We start from the raw sequence: 22,401 nt of genomic DNA, 5'->3' as shown, positions 1-22,401 counted from the left end.
GAAGATCCCCTGGAGAAGGAAATGGCAACCCACTCCAGTACTCTTGCCTAGAAAATTCCGTGGATGGAGGAGTCTGGTGGGCTACAGTCCATGGGGTTGCAAAGAGTCGGGCACGACTGAATGACTTCACTTTCACTTTCCCTTCCTTTCTGTCCCTCCCACCCTCTTCTCCTTCCCTCCATCCTTCCTTTTTCCCTTTCCCCTCCCTCTCTTTCACATGTAAGTCCCAAATAGATCAGATCTTTTCATAGCATATTTAAAATGATAATAATAAATTAAACCAAAAAAAAATAAAATAAAATAATAAATAAACCCTCTTCTTAGAATAAAAGTGATGTCCTAACAATGAATGAAAAAGTAACTGCCTCAAGTTAGGAAGGCAGTGTTTTAAAAATAATGTCATCACTATGTATTTCCATTGTTATTTATTTATGGCTGCTCTAGGTCTTTGTTGCTGCACACAGACTTTCTCTAGTTGTGGTGCATGGATTTCTCATTATATTGCTGTGGCTTCTCTTTTTGCGGAGCACAGACTCTAGGGTATAGGGGCTTACGTTGCATGTGAAATCTTCCTGGACGAAGGATCAAACCTGGGCCACCTGCATTGGCAGGTGGATTCTTAACCACTGAACCACCAGGGAAATCCTGTATTTTTTATTGTTGTTAAAAACTGTGATGATTGTCATATGTGCAAGCTTTAAAGACTTGGAAACGGAATTTTCTAACTTCAGTGAGTTTTGAACCCATTTCCTAAAAATACTAAACCATAACCTTTTATTTTCTTGAGAAATTGTTTTGTGTCAGTGACCATTGGAAATTTATTAGCTAAATTTCAACAGAAACTTTTGCATATGAATCTGCAAGATTGAAATTTTGGTATCATGATTTAGTCAGTATAGCATCTCTTCCATTTGTCTAGCTGTATCTTTGTGATACCCAGTGGAACAATTATCAAACCAGTTTTAGTGTCAGACTGTACTTTTGTGTGTATGTAAGGAAAGCATTGTTGCCATTGATAAATACAATTTTAAAATTACTCTATTATTTTATCCGAGCCCTTTAAATTTTTAATATTTTGGTCTTGCATAATATATACTAGTTAATAATGCAAATGGCAACCCATTTCAATATTCTTGCCTAGAAAATTCCATGGACAGAGAAGCTTGATGGGCCACAAAAGTCAGGAGCAACTGAGCACACACATATTTGGGAGATACAAATGCAAAAATGTCTTAGTGGTGGGGAGTACATGATCAAAAAAGCTTGGAGACCAGTATCTTTAAGCTGTGGTCATCTCATATTTGCACCACTGAAGTTATCTCCTGACAAAAATATCTACTTCCACTCTAGATTTCTCAAAGCTGTTCTCTACTTAATAGCCAAAGTAATCATCACAGTATGCAGATGTACTTGGATAATTCTTCAGCGTAGTAAACTGCACACACACACACACACACACACACAAATCTTTAATATGGTTATAAAAATCAGCTATGTGATTTAGCCTCTCTGGTCCTGAGTTTAATTTCTTAACCCTCTTCCTTCTATACCTTTTCCTCTCATGGGCTGCCTAGAAGTTCTTTATACTAGCTATGCTCTTATTTTTTCTTGCCTTTACACATGCTTTTCTGTCTACCCTGAACACTTATGTTTCTCATTCTTTCCCAGTCTACTTCCTACATATCCTTCAAATTTCCTCCTGAGCAGTACCTACTCAGGAAAGCCTTTGCTCATTTTCTTGGTCAGGGGTGTATGTGTGTATGTGTATCTGTATGTTTGTTTCTCATGTACACATGCATGCACACACACATAATAATAATATAATTGTTATTTTTATATTACTTTATAATACTGTGCAAGCATTTGCCCTTTGTTGTACTTAACACAGTTGCTATTTTATCTTGATTTGCATGAGTAGTTGCAAAAATACTCATTGATATTAAGTTCCATGAAGACAAAGGCCATGTCAGTTTTTGCTTATTGTGTTTTTCCAGTACTTAGATATGTGAGTGAATGTGTATCAAGGAGTTTGGGTTTCAGCTTTAGGAAAAAGGAAGAGCCATTGTACGCTCTGTGAAAAATAAGGGAGTATTAATGATATATACTAAGACTTGGACTTTAGAAAGGTCAACTAGAGGCTGCAGGAAGATCCATTAGATGACCATTGTAAATGAAGAAACGTGAGAATCTACGTCTTTGCAGTACAGATGTAGAGGAGAGGGGGTTGCATATAAGTAAATGGTCTAGACAGAATCCAGTCATATTTGCTTATTTATTTTATAGGTTTTGTGTTTTTTTAGGCCACCTGTGTGGCATATAAGATCTTAATTCCCCGAACAGGGACGAAACTCATGTCCCCTGCATTGGAAACATGGAGTCTTAACCACTGAACCACCAGGGACGTCCCTCCAGTTGCTTTTGGTCACTTAGCTGACTGACTATTGTCAGAGGTGAGAAAAATGAATCAAGAGACTACTTAAAAGCTTAGGTTATTAAACTGTTAGACCATTTACCAGGTAAATGAGTATAAGACAATTAGTCATTCAAGGCTGGGTAGAGAATTCTTTTCATGTAAAAAAATAAATGTTTTGTTTGTCTGTGCTGGGTCATAGTTGAGACATGCAGGATCTAGTTCCCTGACCAGGGATTGAACCCAGACCCCCTATATTGGGGGCGCAGAGTCCTAGCCACTGGACCACCAGGGAAATCCTTCTTTTCATTTTTAATAAGATTCACAGGAATGACCTCTTGGTCACTGATGTATTTAAAGACTTTTTTAGAATAGCTTTGTTGAAATAGAATTCACATATCATGCAAATCACCCATTCAGAGTATACAGTTAAATGGTTTTGAGCATGTTTATAGATATGTGCAGCCATTATAGCAGTGAATTTTAAAACATTTTGGGAAATCTGTGGTGATCCAATGCTTAGGACCCTGCATTTTCACTGACAAGGGCCCGAATTCAATCCCAGGTCTGGGAACTAAGATCCCACAAACCATGTGGCATGGCCAAAAAGAACTTTTTTTTAATGTTTAGAACATTTTTATCACCTCAAAAGGAACCTCCCTACCATTTAGCTATCAACCTTTTTCCTTCTGTTCCCCTCCCAGTCCTACCCAACCAATATGTCCTCTGTATTGATTTCCCCTTTCTGGACATTTCATGTAAATGAAATCATATCATATATTGCATATCTCTTGCAACTGGATTCTTTCTCTTTGCATAATATTCAAGGTTCTTCCAGATTGTAGCATGTATCAGTTCCTTCATTCTTTTTTATGGTCAAATAATAATCCATTGTTTAGAGATATATCATTTTGTTTCTACATTCATCACCTGATGGAGGGCTTCCCTAGTGATGCAGGAGATGCAAGAGGTGCAAGTTTGATCCCTGGGGCAGGAAGATCCCCTGGAGAAGGAAATGGCAACCCATTCCAGTATTCTTGCCTGAAGAATCCCAGGGACAGAGGAGCCTGGTGGGCTGCAGTCTACGGAGTCACAAAGAGTCGGACATGACTGAGTGTCTAACACAACAACAGCTGATGGAAATTTGGGTTGTTTTGGGCTTTTGGCTACTATGACTAATACTTCTGTAAACCTTTGGGCACAATTTTTTGTGTGGACATGTTTTCATTTCGCTCGGTTATACCTGGGGCAGAATTGCTGGATCATGTTGTAACTCTAATGTTTAATTATCTGAGGAACTGCCAGAATGCTTTCCAAAACAGCTAGATGTACCATTTAGTATTTCCCATTAGGCTTTCAGTTTCTTCACATTCTTATCAATACTACGGTTATCTATCTTTTTGATTCTAGTCATCTTAGTGGGTATGAAATGATATCTCATTGTCAATTTGATTTGTATTTCCTCCCAATAACAAATGAAGTCAAACATCTTTTCATATGCTTTCTGGCCACATTTCTTGGGAAAATGTATAGTCAGATCCTTTACCCAGTTTTTTCATTGGGTTACTTGACTTTCAGCATTGAGTTATAACAGCTTTTTATATATTGTAGATACCAGTCTCTTATCAGATATATGATTTGCAAATATTTTCTCCCCAGTTTGTATGTTGTCTTTTCGCTTTCTTGATGGTATCCTTTGAAGCACAAAAGTTCTTAATTTTTATGAAATCCAATTTATCTATTTCTTTCATGTCGTGTGCTTTTGGTGTCATATATAAGAATCCTTTGCCAAATCCAAGGTTATTAAGATTTGGCACTGCATTTTCTTCTAAGAGTTTGTAGTTTTATCTCTTAGATTTAGCTCTTCGATCTATTCCAGGTTGTCTGTGGTAAGGAGCTGACTTCATTCTGTATGACTCTTCACTTGTCCTAGCATCTTTTGTTGAAGAGTATTCTCTCTGTGTTGGATGGTCTTCACACCCTTGTTGAAAATCAGTTGACAGTTGATGTAGGTTTAAAGTATTTTTAAACAGCAAAACTATATTTTAGCTTTGATACTGTTTGGATTTCTCTTTCACAGATAATTCTGTCATTCTTAGAAGATTATACTTTTAAGTAAGCTTTTGAAGAGAATAGGGATGTTTGTGTGATCTTAGTGTACTGCAATGTGTACCACAGACTTAACCTAGAAAAATGTACAACTTGCACTTGTGAAATAGCTGTTCTCGTCTTGAAAGTTGAGTTTGAAAAGTTTCTTTCCTGGACATTTTGGCTTTCTTTTTACTGATGCTTGCTGAGTGCCAGACACAGTGCTAGTATAGGGCTTACAAAGAAGTATGTAAAATGAGTATGGCAAATCTCTTCCTCAGGTTGCTAATTATAAGATATTGAGAGCAGGGAGGGGGAGTAAAATGACATGGGAATAACTGTGAAGGGGTTACTAGTCCATAATAGTGGTATCTTTTGAGTATATATAATTTGCATAACTATTTTCACTTTAATATATCATTATTAGTATTCTTTAAAAAATAACATTTTCTTAAGACCAAGAATTAAATTAGGATATGAGTGCCAAGGATGCTGCTAAAAACAAATGATAAAAGAAAGACTGTTACATAGATTGGTACTTTTCTGTATTAAGCTCTGGGAAGCTCTACTACTGACCATTGAATTGGTGAAGTTGATCAGATGGAATCATTAAATTCTTTTGGTGTGTTTTTTTTTTCTTTTATGCATTCTTTTTTTGTTTGTCTTTGTTTTGTTTTTGCTTTTGTCTTTTATGCATTCTTAGTAACTCAACAGAATCTTCCATTGAATTAGTTGGAATTGAGTAGTTTAATGTGAAGTATTTTTCTCTAATGAAACTTTTTGTCTTAATGTCACTGTATAATTTTATGTCTCTTTTTCTCAGGAGTCTCAGCAGTCCAGTTTTGGCCCTGGAGAACAAAGTGAGTATTTCTTTTCCTCTTGGTTTTTATATTAAGCTGTTTATTTCACATTCATTTCTCGTGGTCACATCATATGTTTCTTTAATAATTCTTTTGTGTATCTTATCCCAGTATTTATGATCTGATGATTAGTAATGGGTTGAACTGAATCTTAGCTTAAAAAATGAAGAATTATAAATCACTCTGTATCAAAATAAGCTATTTTTATTAAGTATTTGAACTAATAGTTTAGAGCTCATGAGTTCAATTTGATGGCCACCTCATATCCCCAAGAGCCATTCTATTCTTTCTGGGTCTTTTTCTCTGGGAGGAAAGTCTGATGTCTGCTACAAAATCCCTGTCTACCTCCACTCTCTTGGCCTCAGAAGAACTTGAGGGGAAGAGAGCTTTGGGGAGTTTCATTGTGGTTCCACGAGTTGATGGCTGTATGAATTGGTAGTGGTAAGGTCAGGAACCTTGCAAATGTTGGGACTTCACCATAAAGCTCGCTAAAAAAAAAAAAAAAAAATGTTCTTTTTCCAAGAGCAGTAACTTCTCAGGTATATTTACTCTGGTAATAAGCTATTTAGAGAGATTAAAATGTGGAGCTTTTTTAGTCCTTAGTTTGTTGACTTTAGTGATCTTAAAGCAGAGGTCCATTTTTAAGGTTAACAAATCTTATGTAACTATTTCTTTGTTCTGTCTTAAAGCTACAGATAGGAAAAAAGGACCCAGCATTATAGATACATAGTAAATAACTACCTGTAGGCCAGAAAGTATTCATTTTCTCTTAAAATCTTTTAAGAGTATCTCCTTACCTCTACTCCTCTTCCCCCATTCTCTCTGCCCATAGCTAACTATTGGCAAATGGGACCATAAGCTGCACCTACTCTTTATTACCTGTGTTTTTCACTTAATTTATTTTAGAACTGTCTTTATATCAGTATGGGCTTCCCTGGTGGCTCAGACAGAATCTGCCTGCAAGGCAGGAGACCTGGGTTTTTGATCCCTGGTTGGGAATCAACCAACCAGGTTGATTTGATCCCTGGTTGGGAATCAACCAACCAGGTCAATCAATCAACCAATTGGGATCTTCCCAATCTGGGTTGGGAAGATCCCCTGGAGGAGGGCATGACCACCCACTCCAGTATTCTTGCCTGGTGAATCCCTATGGACAGGGGAGCCTGGTGGGCTAGAGTCCATGGGGTCACGAAGAGTCGGACACAACTGAGCAACTAACTGTCACTTTTTTTTTTAATATCAGTATAAAGCTCTAGTTCATTCTTTTTAAAAACAAAAATGTGTTATATTGTTGAAACTATCCTAATGTATTTATCTAGTCCCCGTAGATGGGCATTGGTTTCCAGTTTTGCTGTTGCAAACCATGCTATAATAAACTGTGTGAGTGTTTATTTGTGTGTATGTATTCCTCCAGATGTAGTGTAAATTCATTTCCTTTTAACTGCTAGGTCAGTGGATATGTGCATTTACAGTATTGGTAAGATAATATCATCAAATTGCCCTCCAGAAAGATTGTATGAATTTACAGTCCTACCCATAACATGTGACATGCCTGTTTCCACCAATATTTCATATTATGTACATTAAAGTGTTACCAATTTGATGGATGAAGAATTATATCCCATCGTTTTTATTTCTTTGAGGTTATATAGATAGACATTTTAAAATATAAATAGCCATACTATAGTTGCTGATGTCTGCATTCTTTTTTGCTCCAGAAAGATATAATCCTTCTTCTAAAACTTCAAATGCACACCAGTCTAAATCGTAAGTTTATTGCTTAATAAGTTTAATGTTTGTCTTTTTTTTTGCTCAAAATCTAACTTGTAGTATCTGGATATCTAGAACACTTAGAAATATGTGTTTAATCTTTTAAGGCACGGGTAGGCAAACTTTTATGTAAAGGACCACATAGTGAAATATTTTATTAGACTTTAGGGTCCAGATGGTTTCTGTCTCAACTACTCAATTTTGCTGTTGTACCATAAAAGCAGCCAGAGACTATGGGTGTGGTTATGTTCCAGTTAAAACTTTCTTTTTACAAAATAGGCCTAGATTTGGCTTGTGGGGCCATAGTTTACATACCCCTGCTCTATGATTACACTTTTTTCTTATCTTTCAGAAGTGTTTGTGATGCTAGTTTGTTTAAAAAAACAAAAAAACACGTAAAAAAAATACAGGATTCTTCTTAGTAAAACCCCCCATTTGACCACAAAATTTAGAATATTAAAGCAGCATAGTTCATACTGTCCGTGTTGTTTTCCTACTTTTATTTTATAGGTAGACCCAGAAATATGTATCAAAATGTAGTAGAGTGGTATATTGGATGATAATAAATTCCAACTTACAGAATGAACTTACTACTGAATTCCTGAGACCACAAGTTAATTCAGTAATTGAAACAAAATTCTAAAGAAAGTGAATAACCAGTATAACCACAGTCTGTACTGATAACCTCAGCCTCTTCAGCTGAACATAGTGGGAATTGAGTGAGAATGAAAATACATGAATACAAGAAATTTCACCTGACTGTTGAAGAGTTCAAATTATGTAAATTCCTATTCATTATATTTATTCATGTGCAGAAAACCAATGGGAGCTTACCATATATGTGCAGATTACTTTGGTTTCTGAGGGAACAAGAGCATCCAGTACCTTAAGCAGTATGGTAAAAGCTTTGACATATTCATATGTGTAAACAGGTTCATTGACCTGCCATTATTAAATCATAAGGGCTGAGAGAATTCAGAGTAAGCACATTTCTTTATAGGAAATCAGTCATAGAGATGTACTGAGACCTTGACCAAAAGAAGACCTTTTTATCTGTCCCACTTATTTGGTCATCCTTAGATTTCATAGTTCTATAATCATCTGGTTACTTTGTATCAACATGGTCATTTATGTGAAACTCTGAACTTGGGATCAGATTTAGAAACTCAGATTAAGTTTTGAGGGGACAATATTAGTAGTAGTAGGAGTGAAAGAAGATTTCCTTTCCATTGATTGGAGACTGTCAGGAAATTTTGAGAAGAAAGGTAATGTAACTAGTGGTGATAGAAATCAAACATTTTCTAGTTTTCCCTAAGGTTTGTGTTAATTTTTCCTTTCTTATAAAAAGGCAAGGAGTGTTTTGTGATTCCTTACTCAGTTTTTAATTTTGATTTTGATTCTGTGGCCTTAAGGAAAATTTAAATCTATAATTTTACTTTTAAAAACTAATTCCAGGAACTGTTAACTTAAAGTATTTATTTGTGTTTTTTAAACAGTTGATTTGAATTTTGATTAAGAAAGATTTGGACTCTGAAGTTATTTTTAATTCATATATGGTTATTTCTCTTGTATAACCAAGGTTCTTGCCCAAAATTGTACATCTGCAAAGAGCACTCATCTTTCATAGCAAGGCATTTACGAACTAGCACTTTGTGTGTTCTGGTTTTCACAATTACCCAAGTGTACATATCTCTTCATAAAACCTTGGGGATAGTGAAAGAGAATTGCTGATGCTTTCATTTTATCTTCCTTCTTTTTGAGAGTCATATTCCTCTAGTGGACTGTTGGGTATGAGTATGGTAATTTGTTTTAATAATGAATGAGTTTGTGTATTTGCAATTAGAGAAAAATTACAGATAACAGAAGTGAGTATAGGAGTTTGTGGCAGGTAACTTTTATTTATAGAAAACAAAGATGAATATTTTACTTATGGAAAAGTTAGAGCTTCCAAAATTGAAATTGTTAAATTTCATCTTTCTCAGTTTTTTACTCTGGATATAAACCAAACCAGACAGAGTAAGACTTACTGGGTCTTTTCTTTATTTTTCAATTAAATATTTGGCTACCACGGTGATTATTTCTAGAATTATTGTAGAATATCTAATGCTCTGCTATGCCATGATGAAATTCCCCAAATAATCAGCCTTTCTGTCTTTTCCTTCTAGTATGTTAAAAGATGACTTAAAGCTAAGCAGCAGTGAAGACAGTGATGGGGAACAGGTGTGTCTGCTTAGGATTTACTAGTTTCACACAGTGTTTGTTTTTATTGTATTTTATAAGAATTATAATTGAATAATACATTTATGATCCAGGTAGTTAAGTTCATTCCTGCTTTTCTGACACTGGTATATTACAGTTTTCCACTCTGTCTTTAAACCTCCACTTTTTTCCCTTATTTTTTTTTTAAATGACTTTTCCTTATTACTTAGCATATATTAGAACATCCTCATGAAGCATGAGATTGTTGATAAGAAGAACTATTAACACAGCTTTTAATCTTATCCTGGCAATTCGTTATTGTTCAGGTAAAAACAGTATTTCATAAGTGTTAAGTGACCATTGATGCATATATTAGAGAAGAAAGTTTTTCTATTAAGATTTCACATATTGTTCACATTAAGCAGATAAAGTACTATTTATTCATTTATAGATTTCCTCTCATGTTTTAATTTTAGGATTGTGATAAGACAATGCCAAGGAGTACACCAGGAAGGTAGGCATCCTTTTATTTTTTGTTTTATTTATAGTGGAAGGGTCAATCTGATAACAGTGTGTAGTGATAGAGTAATTGACCTTATAAAGTAAATATTATTATTACAACTCTGTAAATTAACTAAAAATCATTGTGAATTGTGTGTTTAAAATAAATGAATTTTAGAGTATTTTGTACCCCAGTAAAGCTTTTATTAAAGGTGAGTACTAGTGGCTAATGCTGCATTTCAGAAACTTTTTAAAAGGAAGTATTTATTTCATTTATAATGAAGTTTAAGAATCATAGAATTTGAAGAGCTTAACAAATAGTAAACATTTTAAATAAAGTGGAGTGTCAACTTTGAATGCTTACAGGTTGTCATTCTGAAAAAAAAAAATCTTTTGGTCATTTATATTTTTTATTTCTTTTAGTAACTCTGAACCTTCACACCATAATAGTGAAGGGGCAGATAACTCCAGGGATGATTCTAGCAGCCACAGTGGATCTGAAAGCAGCTCTGGATCTGACTCAGAGAGTGAAAGTAGTTCCAGTGACAGTGAGGCAAATGAGCCATCCCAGAGTGCATCTCCTGAGGTGAGAGGGAGCCAAGAGGGTCCCTTCTGTAGGCACTCTGAAGGCCCCTGGTGATGCCCAGTATTTACTTTGAGCTTTATTTTTGTTTCAGCCTGGTGACTCATGTTGTTTAGTTATGGTGAAAAGAAGTCTTAAATAGTATAAATTCACTGTAGCTTGATAAAATGTGGTTTAAAATCTCTGTTGGTTCCTACATTGTTTGTTTGCTTTCTGGAATTAAATGTACTGTATGCATTCCTGACAGGGCTATTTAATATTTAAAAGCTATATATATATAATAATTAGCTTATGTTCTCTTTGAAGTGATTAGAGCTATTATTATTTTTAGCCTTTTCCTTTGGTTCAGTTAGAACTATGAAAAACAAATGCTTTTGTGGTGTTAGGCATTGTGTTTTTTCCTCTTCCTTGAGATTATGAAGAAAGGAGAAAGTTTCAGTACTGAAAAAGCATACTTTCTCTGTTTTTCAGCCTGAACCACCTCCCACAAATAAATGGCAACTTGATAACTGGCTGAATAAAGTAAATCCACATAAAGTATCACCAGCTTCTTCTGTGGACAGTAATATCCCATCATCTCAAGGCTATAAAAAGGAAGGCCGAGAACAGGGCACAGGGAATAGCTACACAGATCCAGGTGGTCCTAAAGAAACAAGTTCTGCTACTCCTGGACGAGACTCCAAAACTGTCCAAAAGGGATCAGAAAGTGGGCGTGGGAGGCAAAAGTCTCCTGCCCAGAGTGACAGCACAGCACAGAGGAGAACTGTAGGGAAAAAACAACCCAAAAAGACTGAGAAGGCAGCTGCTGAAGAGCCCCGTGGAGGCCTGAAGATAGAGAGTGAAACTCCTGTAGACATGGCTACCAGCATGCCCTCCAGCAGACACAAAGCGGCCACCAAAGGCTCAAGAAAACCCAATATAAAAAAGGAGTCCAAATCTTCCCCTCGACCTTCAGCAGAGAAAAAGAAATACAAGTCAACAAGTAAATCTTCCCAGAAATCAAGGGAAATTATAGAAACAGATACCTCATCCTCAGATTCGGATGAAAGCGAGAGCCTTCCTCCTTCCTCACAAACTCCTAAGTACCCTGAGAGTAATAGGACTCCCGTTAAACCCTCCTCAGTGGAGGAAGAAGATAGCTTTTTTCGGCAACGAATGTTCTCTCCTATGGAAGAGAAGGAACTTCTTTCACCCCTCAGTGAGCCTGATGACAGGTATCCACTTATTGTGAAGATTGACCTGAATCTCTTGACTAGAATACCAGGAAAGCCTTACAAAGAAACAGAGCCACCCAAGGGGGAAAAGAAAAATGTGCCAGAAAAGCACACAAGAGAGGCTCAGAAACAAGCCTCAGAGAAAGTTTCCAACAAAGGCAAGAGGAAACATAAGGTTTGTAATGGGTTTTTTGTTGTTCTTGTTGTTGTGTGAACATCGTCCTCTAAAATGCAGTGGAAATCTCATTAAGCCAAAAACTAGCTAGTTAATTCATAGCTATGAGGGAAAATAGAGGTGAGCCTAAAGCCCTGATGAGGCAACAGACACAAGAGTCTCTTGAGGACCACCGTGCCTCTCCCTGTATCCTTTAGTAAAGAATTATAGTTTCTAATTCTTTATTAAAGGTTCATTTCTTATCTGAATTTCTGATTCAGATAAGAAATGAACCAGTGCATCTGTTCATAGTGTGTGCTGGCCAGTGTAGAGGTGAGAACGAAGCAAAGATTGCAAAGTGGCCTTTACAACATTCTTAAAATTTTGGTTTTAAATGTCTTTAGTTGGGATATGTACTCTCCAGGTTGTCATACTTCATAACACTTTCTTCTGTCTTATATCCAGACCAAGTGACATGTTTTAGATTACAAATTCCAGCTAGTAAATTGACTCACCAATTTTAACATGTCCTTAAGGATTTCACCAATCCATTGTACATAGCTGTGCCACAGCTTTTCTGCTTTTTGAGACACTCATATCTGCAAGTTCAGAATTAAAAACATCTGCTGGCACATAACCAGCTCTCGTCCCTAAATAATTCCAAGATAATTTGGATTTACAGATAAAGCTTGGTATATACTTTTAAGGTCAGCTTTTTTTAAACCCAGGAAATAAGAAAATTCATGGATATCTGTGATTGGAAGATAATGGACATACAATGGAGCTGAAAAATTTACATATAGAGACAGATTTTTTGGAAAGAAATGTGATCTCTCAACTTTAGTGAGAAATCTTTAGAGGAGAGTACATTTTACTAATTTGTATTGCAGAATAGTATAATTTCCCTTGATACACATGTGTGAATGCGATTGTAAGATATTGAAAACATGAGCAGGTGAACGGGATAGCAGGTGGACTCAACAAAATCCCAGTCCCAGTTGACCCTGAGAATCTCATGTAGGAGGACAGGAGGAATATAACGTTTTCTTAAAATGAAATGAGCCTGCGGTTTTCCCTCTTTTTCCTTGGAACCACAGTACTGTGTGCTGTTGCTGATGTATCTGGACAAATGAGAATAACACTTTTTTTTTTGCATCTTCAAAAGTTTAAGATTTTTTAAAATTTGAATTTCTAGAAAACTGAAGCTTCCTACTTTCAGTACTATAGCTAAGAGGTTCCATTATTGTAGTAAAGGGATGCTTTATTCAACTGGTAAACTCTTTAGGGCTGCTGGATTCTAGAGCCCACAGCCTCACATTGGTGGACTTAGTTATAGGATTTTATATTATTCTATATAATTCATAGAAATTATATGAAATAAGAGCTTGTATATGATAGATTCTGCTCCTTAAAAAAATAAGATGTTTCTTATGAAATTTAAAAAATGGTTCTTTTATCTTTAAAAAGGTATTACAAATCTTTGTAAACTTTTTCAGACATTTAACATATAATATACTGAGTATATTTTACTCTTGTTTAAAATTTTACAATATACTTAACTTGTAATAAAAAAATCCCCTTCCTCTAAAAGGAGTGTTCCATATCTCTGTTGGAGAAGGAAATGGCAACCCACTCCAGTATTCTTGCCTGGAGAATCCCATGGACAGAGGAGCCTGGTGGGCTACAGTCCCATGGGGTCGCCAAGAGTTGGACACAACTGAGCGACTAAGCATATCTCCTTACCTCCCCCACATTTCATTGGCATATATTCCTCACAAGTTTTTTTATATCAATACCTGTAAATGAAATTTTGATTTTATAAAATGTATATCACCAGGAAACTTAGTGATGATTATTCGCAACCCCCCACCCCCTCGCCCCAGAATGCCATACAACTTGCAGAATCTTAGTTCCCTCACCAGGGATTGAGCCCAGGCCCCAGCAGTGAAAGCAAAGAGTCCTAACCACTGGACCACCAGGGTATTTCCCAGTGATGATTTTTGAGATTTGTTGCTTTGGTAAAATTATTCTTGAAGATAAAGCAGATAATACTGAGAAAGAGACCAGCCAAAGATAATGAAAGATGTGGATTCCTTTTTCTCATGTTTTCACATGTCCAACTTTAATCATTTGTGTATGGGAACAAATTCTTTTGTAAGGCAGGATGTTTGCAATATTTGTGCCCTGATATTTAAATCAATAGGAAAACTTAAATTCCCCAAGCATAGTAGCTTGATAATTATAGACAGGCCCATAGCTTTTGTTTCAGCAAAAAAGTTTTTCAAAAATCATTAGTCTTGGCTAAAAGCAAAAAGATGGACAGTAACAAGTGTTGGTGAAGATGTGGAGAACGACAGTGCCTATGGGAATGTAAAGTAATGTAGCCACTTTGGGACATAGTTTAACAGTTCCTCAAAAAGTAAATAGACAGTATTCCCTTATGACTCAGCAATTTCATTCCTATGTATATACACAAGAACAATGAAAACTTGTCCACACAAAAACCTATACTTGAAAAGTAGGAAAAATTCAAATGATGAATGGATAAATAAAATGTGGTATACCCATACAATGGAATATATTCATTCATTACAAAGAAATAAAATATTGACAAATAATCTTACAACACAGATGAATTTTATGGTATGTGAATTGTATCTTAATTATCTCATCCCCCCTCCTCAAATCATCAGACTGAAAAGATGCCATTTAAAAGACTGTTACAGCATTTCAGCTTTTCTTATCTAAAATAGGAGACGACTTCTTAGACTTAAAAACCTAATTTATTTAACACTGTTTAAATGAGTTCTTTCACTTCACATTTATCTTCTTTCTGAAGTATATCAGAGATTAACTGTTTGATGGTGACTAGCACTGAAAACTGAAATTAGATGAATAAAAATCAAAACCTAACTGCTTTTTTTCCTCTATTTTTCATCCAGAATGAAGATGATAACCGAGCCAATGAAAGCAAGAAACCTAAAACAGAGGACAAGAATATGGCAGGCCACAAGCCATCCAGCAACAAAGAGTATGTCTGCAAAACATGTTAACATGTGTGTTGATCTATGTGTGTTATTTGCTGCTGGGTACTTTCTAATGTGCTCTTAGAATATTCCATTTAGTATATATATGTTATACATTTCTGTACGCAGTCATATACCAAATAGTGGGAGGTTTTGCTTTTAGTTAATTGGGATTAAAAGCAAGATTCAGTCACTTTATCTCTCGTTTTAGGAGAATAGGAAGTGTTCATAGGATAAGAATTAAAGTAAAGCTTTACCACTTTCAGGCTGGATGGCAAGCTTATGTATAGCTGCAGGAGACATTTGAGCATTAGTATCTTCATTCACCATTCCTCTTTTTGTTCTTTTATTCAGTCACTATTTATTGAATACTTGTGTATGGCAGACCAAGGCTTAGGCACTGAGTATACAACCATAATGGGGAGGAAACACTGGAGAAGATATCTGCCCTCTTGAAATTTATAGTTTTATTTTGTTTTATAGAAATCATATGTTCTAATAATCAAACAGGGAAAAACAAATTTGTCTTGAAGTCAGGCAAAGTCAAATGGGAAAAGTCCATCACTCTTAAATGACTATGTGGAGAAATGAGGGCATTTGTTTGGTTTGGCAGGTCATCTAAACAGAGTGCTTCTAAAGAAAAAGATTTATTGCCTTCTCCTGCTGGGCCTGTTCCTTCAAAAGATCCAAAAACAGAGCATGGCTCTCGGAAGAGGACTGTTAGTCAGTCTTCTTCCTTAAAGTCAAGTAATAACAGCAACAAGGAAAATAGTGCCAGCAGCAAAAACAGTTCCTCCGCATCAAAGCAGAAGAGGACTGAAGGGAAGACTTCCAGTAGCTCTAAGGAGGTCAAGGTAAGGCACTGAGGGACCTGAGCCTTTTGAAAAAAATCTCCTTGCCATGTGACTTCTCCAAGGTAACTGTGCTTTGAAAATTTTGTAAACATCTTACTAATCTTACAGATCTGTTCATTTTTACTCTCAAAATGTCATAGTCTGATAATAAACTTGTGCTGTGATCTGAGACCATGAAAGGAATGAAGTCATCTGGACACACACATATTATTAGTTAAGGTAGAAATTGGAAAAGTTGGTTTTCCATAACTGGAAAAGTTGGTTATGGAAGAACAGTTGTTTATGATCAAATTTGTAAATAACTCCAGTTGTTCTGATTGGGTTCTTGTCTATGGTTTTAAATTGTCTTTGGAGTATTTAGTTAGATTTTACAAGCTAGTTATACTACATTAAGTACTAAAGCAACCATTTGGCTTCATGAAGAAGAAAAATATTCTTTAGCTGAGCTAGCACTGGAATTAGCCCTAGAGCATGATCATCAGGTAGGGGAATATTAACGTTTGTGGGTGCATAACTAGATCAGAGAAGCTTTTTCAAGGCGGTACTTAGGCTCTAATCCTGAATTTGTTTATCAGGTTTTTTCATTGCTTTCTAAAGTGATCTGATCAGGAGCAAACTCCCTGACAAAATTAAGAAAATACCTAGATTTTTAAGCATATAATTTACTGCATTATTATTTGTGACTTAAAATAAGCAACTGTTTAACAGTTGAAAAAAATTGACAAAGGCAGTTAGTCCTGCTTATTAAATGTGGTGATTAAATCTTTTAAATTTTGAGGTAATTTAAATTGTGAACAATGTCTCAAATTGAGATATACCAAAGGATTTTTCTCCAGCTGGACCACTTCCATAGCAGTTTAGATAGTGTCCTTGAAGAACCTGTTCTGTGGGCCTCCTTCCCTGACCTAGTTCTCTGTTTACCTGCTGGCTGGCTCTTTCTCCATTTCCCATCCTTGAACTGTAGGATTTGAGACCTGTATGCTTCTTCTTTTAAACTTCTTCTCTCTCTTTCTTTCTTTCTTTTTAAAATGCACTCATTAAGTGAGCTCTTCTGCTCATTTGGTTTCTGTTATCTCATAGGTAAAGTTCAATGTGTATGTCTCTACTCTTGTCAGCTTCTTGAAAGCAGGGATTTGTGTCTCACTTGTTTGCACTTTATCCAGTGTTTAACTTACTGGATAAAATTAGATAATATGATAAACCAAAATTACATATAATTTTTATTTTCTGTTTCTCTAGATATTTGCTGATAACCAAATTTTTGAAATACGTTGGCATAAATTTTGTTCAGTATAGCCTTTTATTTTTAATATCTTTAATATTGCTTCTTATATTGTCTTTTATTTTTAATTTTAGTTTTCTGTACCGTCTTTCTCTTCTTTCATCAATTTCATCAGAGGCTTATCACTTTTACTTGTTTTTTTTTTCAAAAAAACAGCCTTTCTTTGTCTTTATTCACTATAGTTTATTTTTGTTTTCTATATCATTAACTTATACTCTTTATGATTTCCTTTCTTATGTCTTTTTGTTTTGCTGTTCTGTTTATTAACTTTTAAAGATGGATACTAAGCTTGTTTTTCAAAATTAATTGTAAGCTCTTTTTCTCTAATATTCAAATATAAGCAGTTAGACTATATATTTTCCTCTAATTACTGCTTTAGCTGCATCTTCAAGACTTGGTATATAATATTTTTATAACTCAGTTCAAAACGTTTTTTAATTTCTTGTGTGATTCCATTTTTGATTCAAGAATACTTAAGTGTGTTACTCAATTTCCAAACATACAGAGATTTTCTGGTTGTCTTTTGATTAGTACTTCTACCTTGTAGAAGGGGCTAGAAAGTGATCCGCATGCAGTAATCTTTTGAAATTTGTTGAGTTGCTTTGTAAAACAGCGTACTTATATGGTAGATTTTTGTAATGAAAAGACTGTGTCTTCCACATGAATTAGAGACAGCGACCTGTAGAATTCAGTTAGATTAATGATATTTTCACACCTTCTGTATGCTGACTGATATTTTGTTAGTCCTTTTCTACCAGTTTTTTTAATTAATTGAGATAAAGTTGATATATAACATTGTATTAGTTTCAGGTATACAACAGAATGATTTCCTATATGTATATATATTGCAAAAACTTACTCAACCACAGTAAGTCTAATGAGCATTTCTTACCACACACAGTAATTTTTCTTTATTTTCAGAAACTTCACTTTTCCTTCAATAAATTTAAACTTAGGCACTTATATTTAAGTTGGTGCAAACATAATTGAGGTTTTTGCATTGTTGAAATTTGCCACTTGCTATTGGAATACATTCGTAAATAAATATGATTATGTTGTACATTATTTTAATGCACACTTCTCACTTTATGTTTTTTTGCTAGTGACTTTTATTACTTACTATTCATTTTAAACTTATTTTATGCTATGGAAATGATATTAGACAAAAATCAAATTCAAGTGATTTTCTTATTTGCGTTCAAAATGGGTGGTAAAGCAGCAGAGACAACTCGCAACATCAACAATTCATTTGACCCTGAAACTGCTAATGAACATACAGTGCAATGGTGGTTCAAAAGTTTTATGAAGGAGATGAGAACCTTGAAGATGAGCGAGTGGCCAGCCATTGAAGTTGACAACGACAGACTGAGAGCCATCATTGAAGCTGATCCTCTTACAACAACACAAAAGATTGCCGAAGAACTCAATGTCAACCATTCTACAGTCTTTTGGTGTTTGAAGCAAATTATGGAGGAGAAAAAGCTTGATAAGTGGGTGGCTCTTGAGCTGACTGAAAATCAAAAAAATCATCATTTTGAAGTGTCCTCTCTTTTTCTGTGCAACAACAATGAACCATTTCTCAATCAGATGCAATGAAAAGTGGATTTTATACAACAATCACCAGCAGCAGTGATTGGCCCGATAAGAAGCTCCAAAGCACTTCTCAAAGCCAAACTTGCACCCAAAAAAAGTTATGGTCATTGTTTAGTGGTCTGCTGCCCATCTGATCCACTATAGCTCCCTAAATCCCAGCAAAACTATTAACATCTGAGAAGTATGCTCAGCAAATTGATGAGATGCACTAAAAACTGCAATGCCTGCAGCTAGCATTGGTTAACAGAAAGGGCCCAGTTCTTCTCCACAACAGCACCCAACTGCACGTTGAACAACCAACACTTCAAAAGTTGAACAAATTGGGCTACGAAGTTTTGCCCCATCTGCTATATTCACCTTACCTCTTGCCAACCAACTACCACTTCAAGCATCTCAACAACTTTTTGCTTCCACAGCCAGTAGGATGCAAAAAATGCTTTCCAAGAGTTCATGGAATCCCAAAGCATGGATTTTTTCACTACAGGAATAGACTAACTTATTTCTCATTGGCAAGAACCTGTTGACTGTAATGGTTCCTATTTTGATTAATAAAGATATGTTTAGCCTAGTTGTAATGATTTAAAATTCATGGTCTGGAACCACAATTACTTTTGTGCCAACCTTAATAGATCTGTTTATAAAACACAGGGGGAAAGCTGTCCAAGTAATGTTAGATTGCAGTAGTATTCAGGAAGCCATTTGGTAAATGTGCAGATTTTACCATAAAGAGTTTAGTATTTTTTCAAATCTCAGGGCTTTTATTTTCATTCTTGAAGAAAGCTGTAATAGGTGGAACTTGAAAGGACTCTTTTACAAGAAAAGGAAAAAAAATAGTTACATGGTCTCTTTTAAGCAGAAGTAATAAAAATATATATATTATTGGGTTTTCTAATGTTGAGACATTTATGAACTCATAGGAGAAATTCTACTTATTTATGGTTTTTTTAATGGGAAAAAAATGTGTATTCAATTTATTCAAGATAGGACCGGAGGGGAAGCTGTTGGGAGGACAGGGTCATAGCCCTTGTGTTAAAGGTCTCTGTTGATAGGAGACAGAATGGACATGTGGTTAGGAGGCGGAATAAAATTTAAGAAAGTGTCTAGGCTTTTGAAATCTGATAGATCTGACATAAAACCCAAATTCCAGGAATACTACTTAAAAGCTGTTTGGACTTGGGCAAGTTGCTCAGCTTCCTTGAGACTATTTTTTATTCTATCCTAATTCTGAAAGAGATGGGAATACCAGACTACCTGACCTGCCTCTTGAGAAATTTGTATGCAGGTCAGAAAGCAACGGTTAGAACTGGACATGGAACAACAGACTGGTTCCAAATAGGAAAAGGAGTACGTCAAGGCTGTATATCGTCACCCTGCTTATTTAACTTATATGCAGAGTACATCATGAGAAATGCTGGACTGGAAGAAACACAAGCTGGAATCAAGATTGCCAGGAGAAATATCAATCACCTCAGACATGCAGATGACACCACCCTTATGCAGAAAGTGAAGAGGAACTAAAAAGCCTCTTGATGAAAATGAAAGTGGAGAGTGAAAAACTTGGCCTAAAGCTCAACATTCAGAAAACAAAGATCATGTCATCTGGGAAATAGATGGGGAAACAGTGGAAACAGTGTCAGACTTTATTTTTTGTGGGCTCCAAAATCACTGCAGATGGTGACTGCAGCCATGAAATTAAAAGACGCTTACTCCTTGGAAGGAAAGTTATGACCAACCTAGATAGCATATTGAAAAGCAGAGACATTACTTTGCCAACAAAGGTTTGTCTAGACAAGGCTATGGTTTTTCCTGTGGTCATGTATGGATGTGAGAGTTGGACTGTGAAGAAGGCTGAGCGCCGAAGAATTGATGCTTTTGAGGTGTGGTGTTGGAGAAGACTCTTGAGAGTCCCTTGGACTGCAAGGAGATCCAACCAGTCCATTCTGAAGGAGATCAGCCCTGGGATTTCTTTGGAAGGAATGATGCTAAAGCTGAAACTCTAGTACTTTGGCTACCTCATGCGAAGAGTTGACTCATTGGAAAAGACTCTGATGCTGGGAGGGCTTGGTGGCAGGAGGAGAAGGGGACGACAGAGGATGAGATGGCTGGATGGCATCACTGACTCGATGGACGTGAGTCTGAGTGAACTCTGGGAGTTGGTAATGGACAGGGAGGCCTGGCGTGCTGTGATACATGGGGTCGCAAAGAGTCGGACACAACTGAGCGACTGAACTGAACTGAACTGAATAGCAGTCCATATTTCATAGGGTTGTTAAAGGATTAATGATTATACTAAGTACTTAGTTAACTTAGTGCCTAGTAAATAGTAAGCACATAGTAAATGTTAGATATTGTAATTGTTTTCATTGACCAGTTATTACCAGTAAGTTTTGTCTGAAGTAATACTGCTATATTGATACTAGATTTGTGTATTCCTTAAGTTTTTACAAGTGTCAGTGTCATTGCCTCCCACATAGTAGACCCCTAATAGAAGGCTCTTGAGAGTCCCTTGGACCGCAAGGAGATCCAGCCAGTCCATCCTAAAGGAGATGGATTGTTCCTGGGTGTTCATTGGAAGGACTGATATTGAAGCTGAAACTCCAATACTTTGGCCGCCTGATGCGGAGAGCTGACTCATTTGAAAAGACCCTGATGCTGGGAAAGATTGAGGGCAGGAGGGAGAAAGGGATGATAGAGGATGAGATGGTTGGTTGGCATCACCAGCTCAATGGACATGGGTTTGGGTAGACTCCAGGAGTTGATGATGGACAGGGAGGCCTGGCGTGCTGTGGTTCATGGGGTCACAAAGAGTTGGACACGACTGACTGACTGAACTGAATATTATAAAGAATATTCTTGGTTATTTAAAATGGGTTCATTCCATAAAAAGGACATTTACATTATGAAATTTAAAATTTTTATAACAAGGGAATTAACTACCACAGACAATGGAATTTTGTTTGCTTTTTAACCACGAGCTAAGAAATACTTCTAGTTTAATTTTAATTTCATAATTTTCAACGTAGTTTTTGTTTTTATTTTTCTGGTCAGGAAAAAGCTCCAAATAGTTCTTCTAACTGTCCTCCATCTGCACCAACTCCTGATGCTTCTAAGCCTCGGAGAACGAAGCTTGTCTTTGATGACAGGTAAGATAAATAAGATTTTTTATGCATTTAAGAAATCATTTTAGTCAGTGTATAAGAAACTCATTTTAATGTCTGTCAGTGGCCGGAAGAATTGGTTGTATTGTGATATTGTTGTATTGTGATATTGTGACAGAATATTCAGATTTTTAATTTTAAAGGCACCTTCAAGTCCAAGTATTGCTCCTTTTGACTTAATTTACCTTCGTGATTCTCATGGAGAATGTGAATAATGTACCTTCCAGTGGTCCACCTTTGCTGACTTTACTGTTTAAAGGCTTTCTTAAGTAAAACAGTGTAGGTTTAAAATAAAGACTGTCTCATGTCTCAAATAAGTAAGTAACGTAGGGTTTTTTCCCCTCCCTTTTGATAAAGGTTATTTTTCCTACCTATGTTCTGTTTACTCTCAATCTTTCAAATGATTTATGCTCTTAACCTAATAGAAACATTTGTCAGGGAAAAAATTAATCAAATGTTTAGTAATAGCTCATTTTCTTTACTTGAGGACATGAAAACTGAGGGCTATAAAACTAATATTATCTTAGGAAAATATTTCCCATTTTACTTAAAATAAAAAATTTACATTGCAGAAATTATTCAGCAGACCATTATTTACAAGAAGCAAAAAAGCTAAAGCACAATGCAGATGCATTGGTATGTAAATATTTATATATTTAATCAAATTAACTTAAATCTTCATTTGTTCTCGTAGCACATCAGTGTGGCT

General features: G+C 35.8%; 1 protein-coding gene across 4 annotated transcripts in view; it reads left to right on the top strand.

The window, feature by feature from the left end:
* Nucleotides 1-22,401, top strand: part of AFF4 (ALF transcription elongation factor 4) — an 85,131-nt gene that overhangs the window by 47,511 nt on the left and 15,219 nt on the right. For all 4 annotated transcript variants that reach the window (XM_086411550.1, XM_086411547.1, XM_086411551.1 and 1 more), the window contains 10 exons: nucleotides 5,322-5,358; nucleotides 7,077-7,125; nucleotides 9,294-9,348; nucleotides 9,804-9,841; nucleotides 10,252-10,414; nucleotides 10,883-11,800; nucleotides 14,722-14,810; nucleotides 15,419-15,659; nucleotides 21,583-21,677; nucleotides 22,265-22,328. In XM_086411550.1, coding sequence (XP_086267676.1) covers nucleotides 5,322-5,358; nucleotides 7,077-7,125; nucleotides 9,294-9,348; nucleotides 9,804-9,841; nucleotides 10,252-10,414; nucleotides 10,883-11,800; nucleotides 14,722-14,810; nucleotides 15,419-15,659; nucleotides 21,583-21,677; nucleotides 22,265-22,328 — 1,749 coding nt within the window. The remainder of the gene's footprint in view (nucleotides 1-5,321; nucleotides 5,359-7,076; nucleotides 7,126-9,293; nucleotides 9,349-9,803; nucleotides 9,842-10,251; nucleotides 10,415-10,882; nucleotides 11,801-14,721; nucleotides 14,811-15,418; nucleotides 15,660-21,582; nucleotides 21,678-22,264; nucleotides 22,329-22,401) is intronic.

This window comes from Bos grunniens, chromosome 7 (assembly GCF_055505025.1).
Source record: "Bos grunniens cultivar Pamir isolate PY7600 chromosome 7, Bosgru_T2T1.0, whole genome shotgun sequence".
NCBI lineage: Eukaryota > Metazoa > Chordata > Mammalia > Artiodactyla > Bovidae > Bos > Bos grunniens.
The sequence above is the reverse complement of the archived record's forward strand: the minus strand, read 5'-3'. Positions and strand labels throughout refer to the sequence as shown.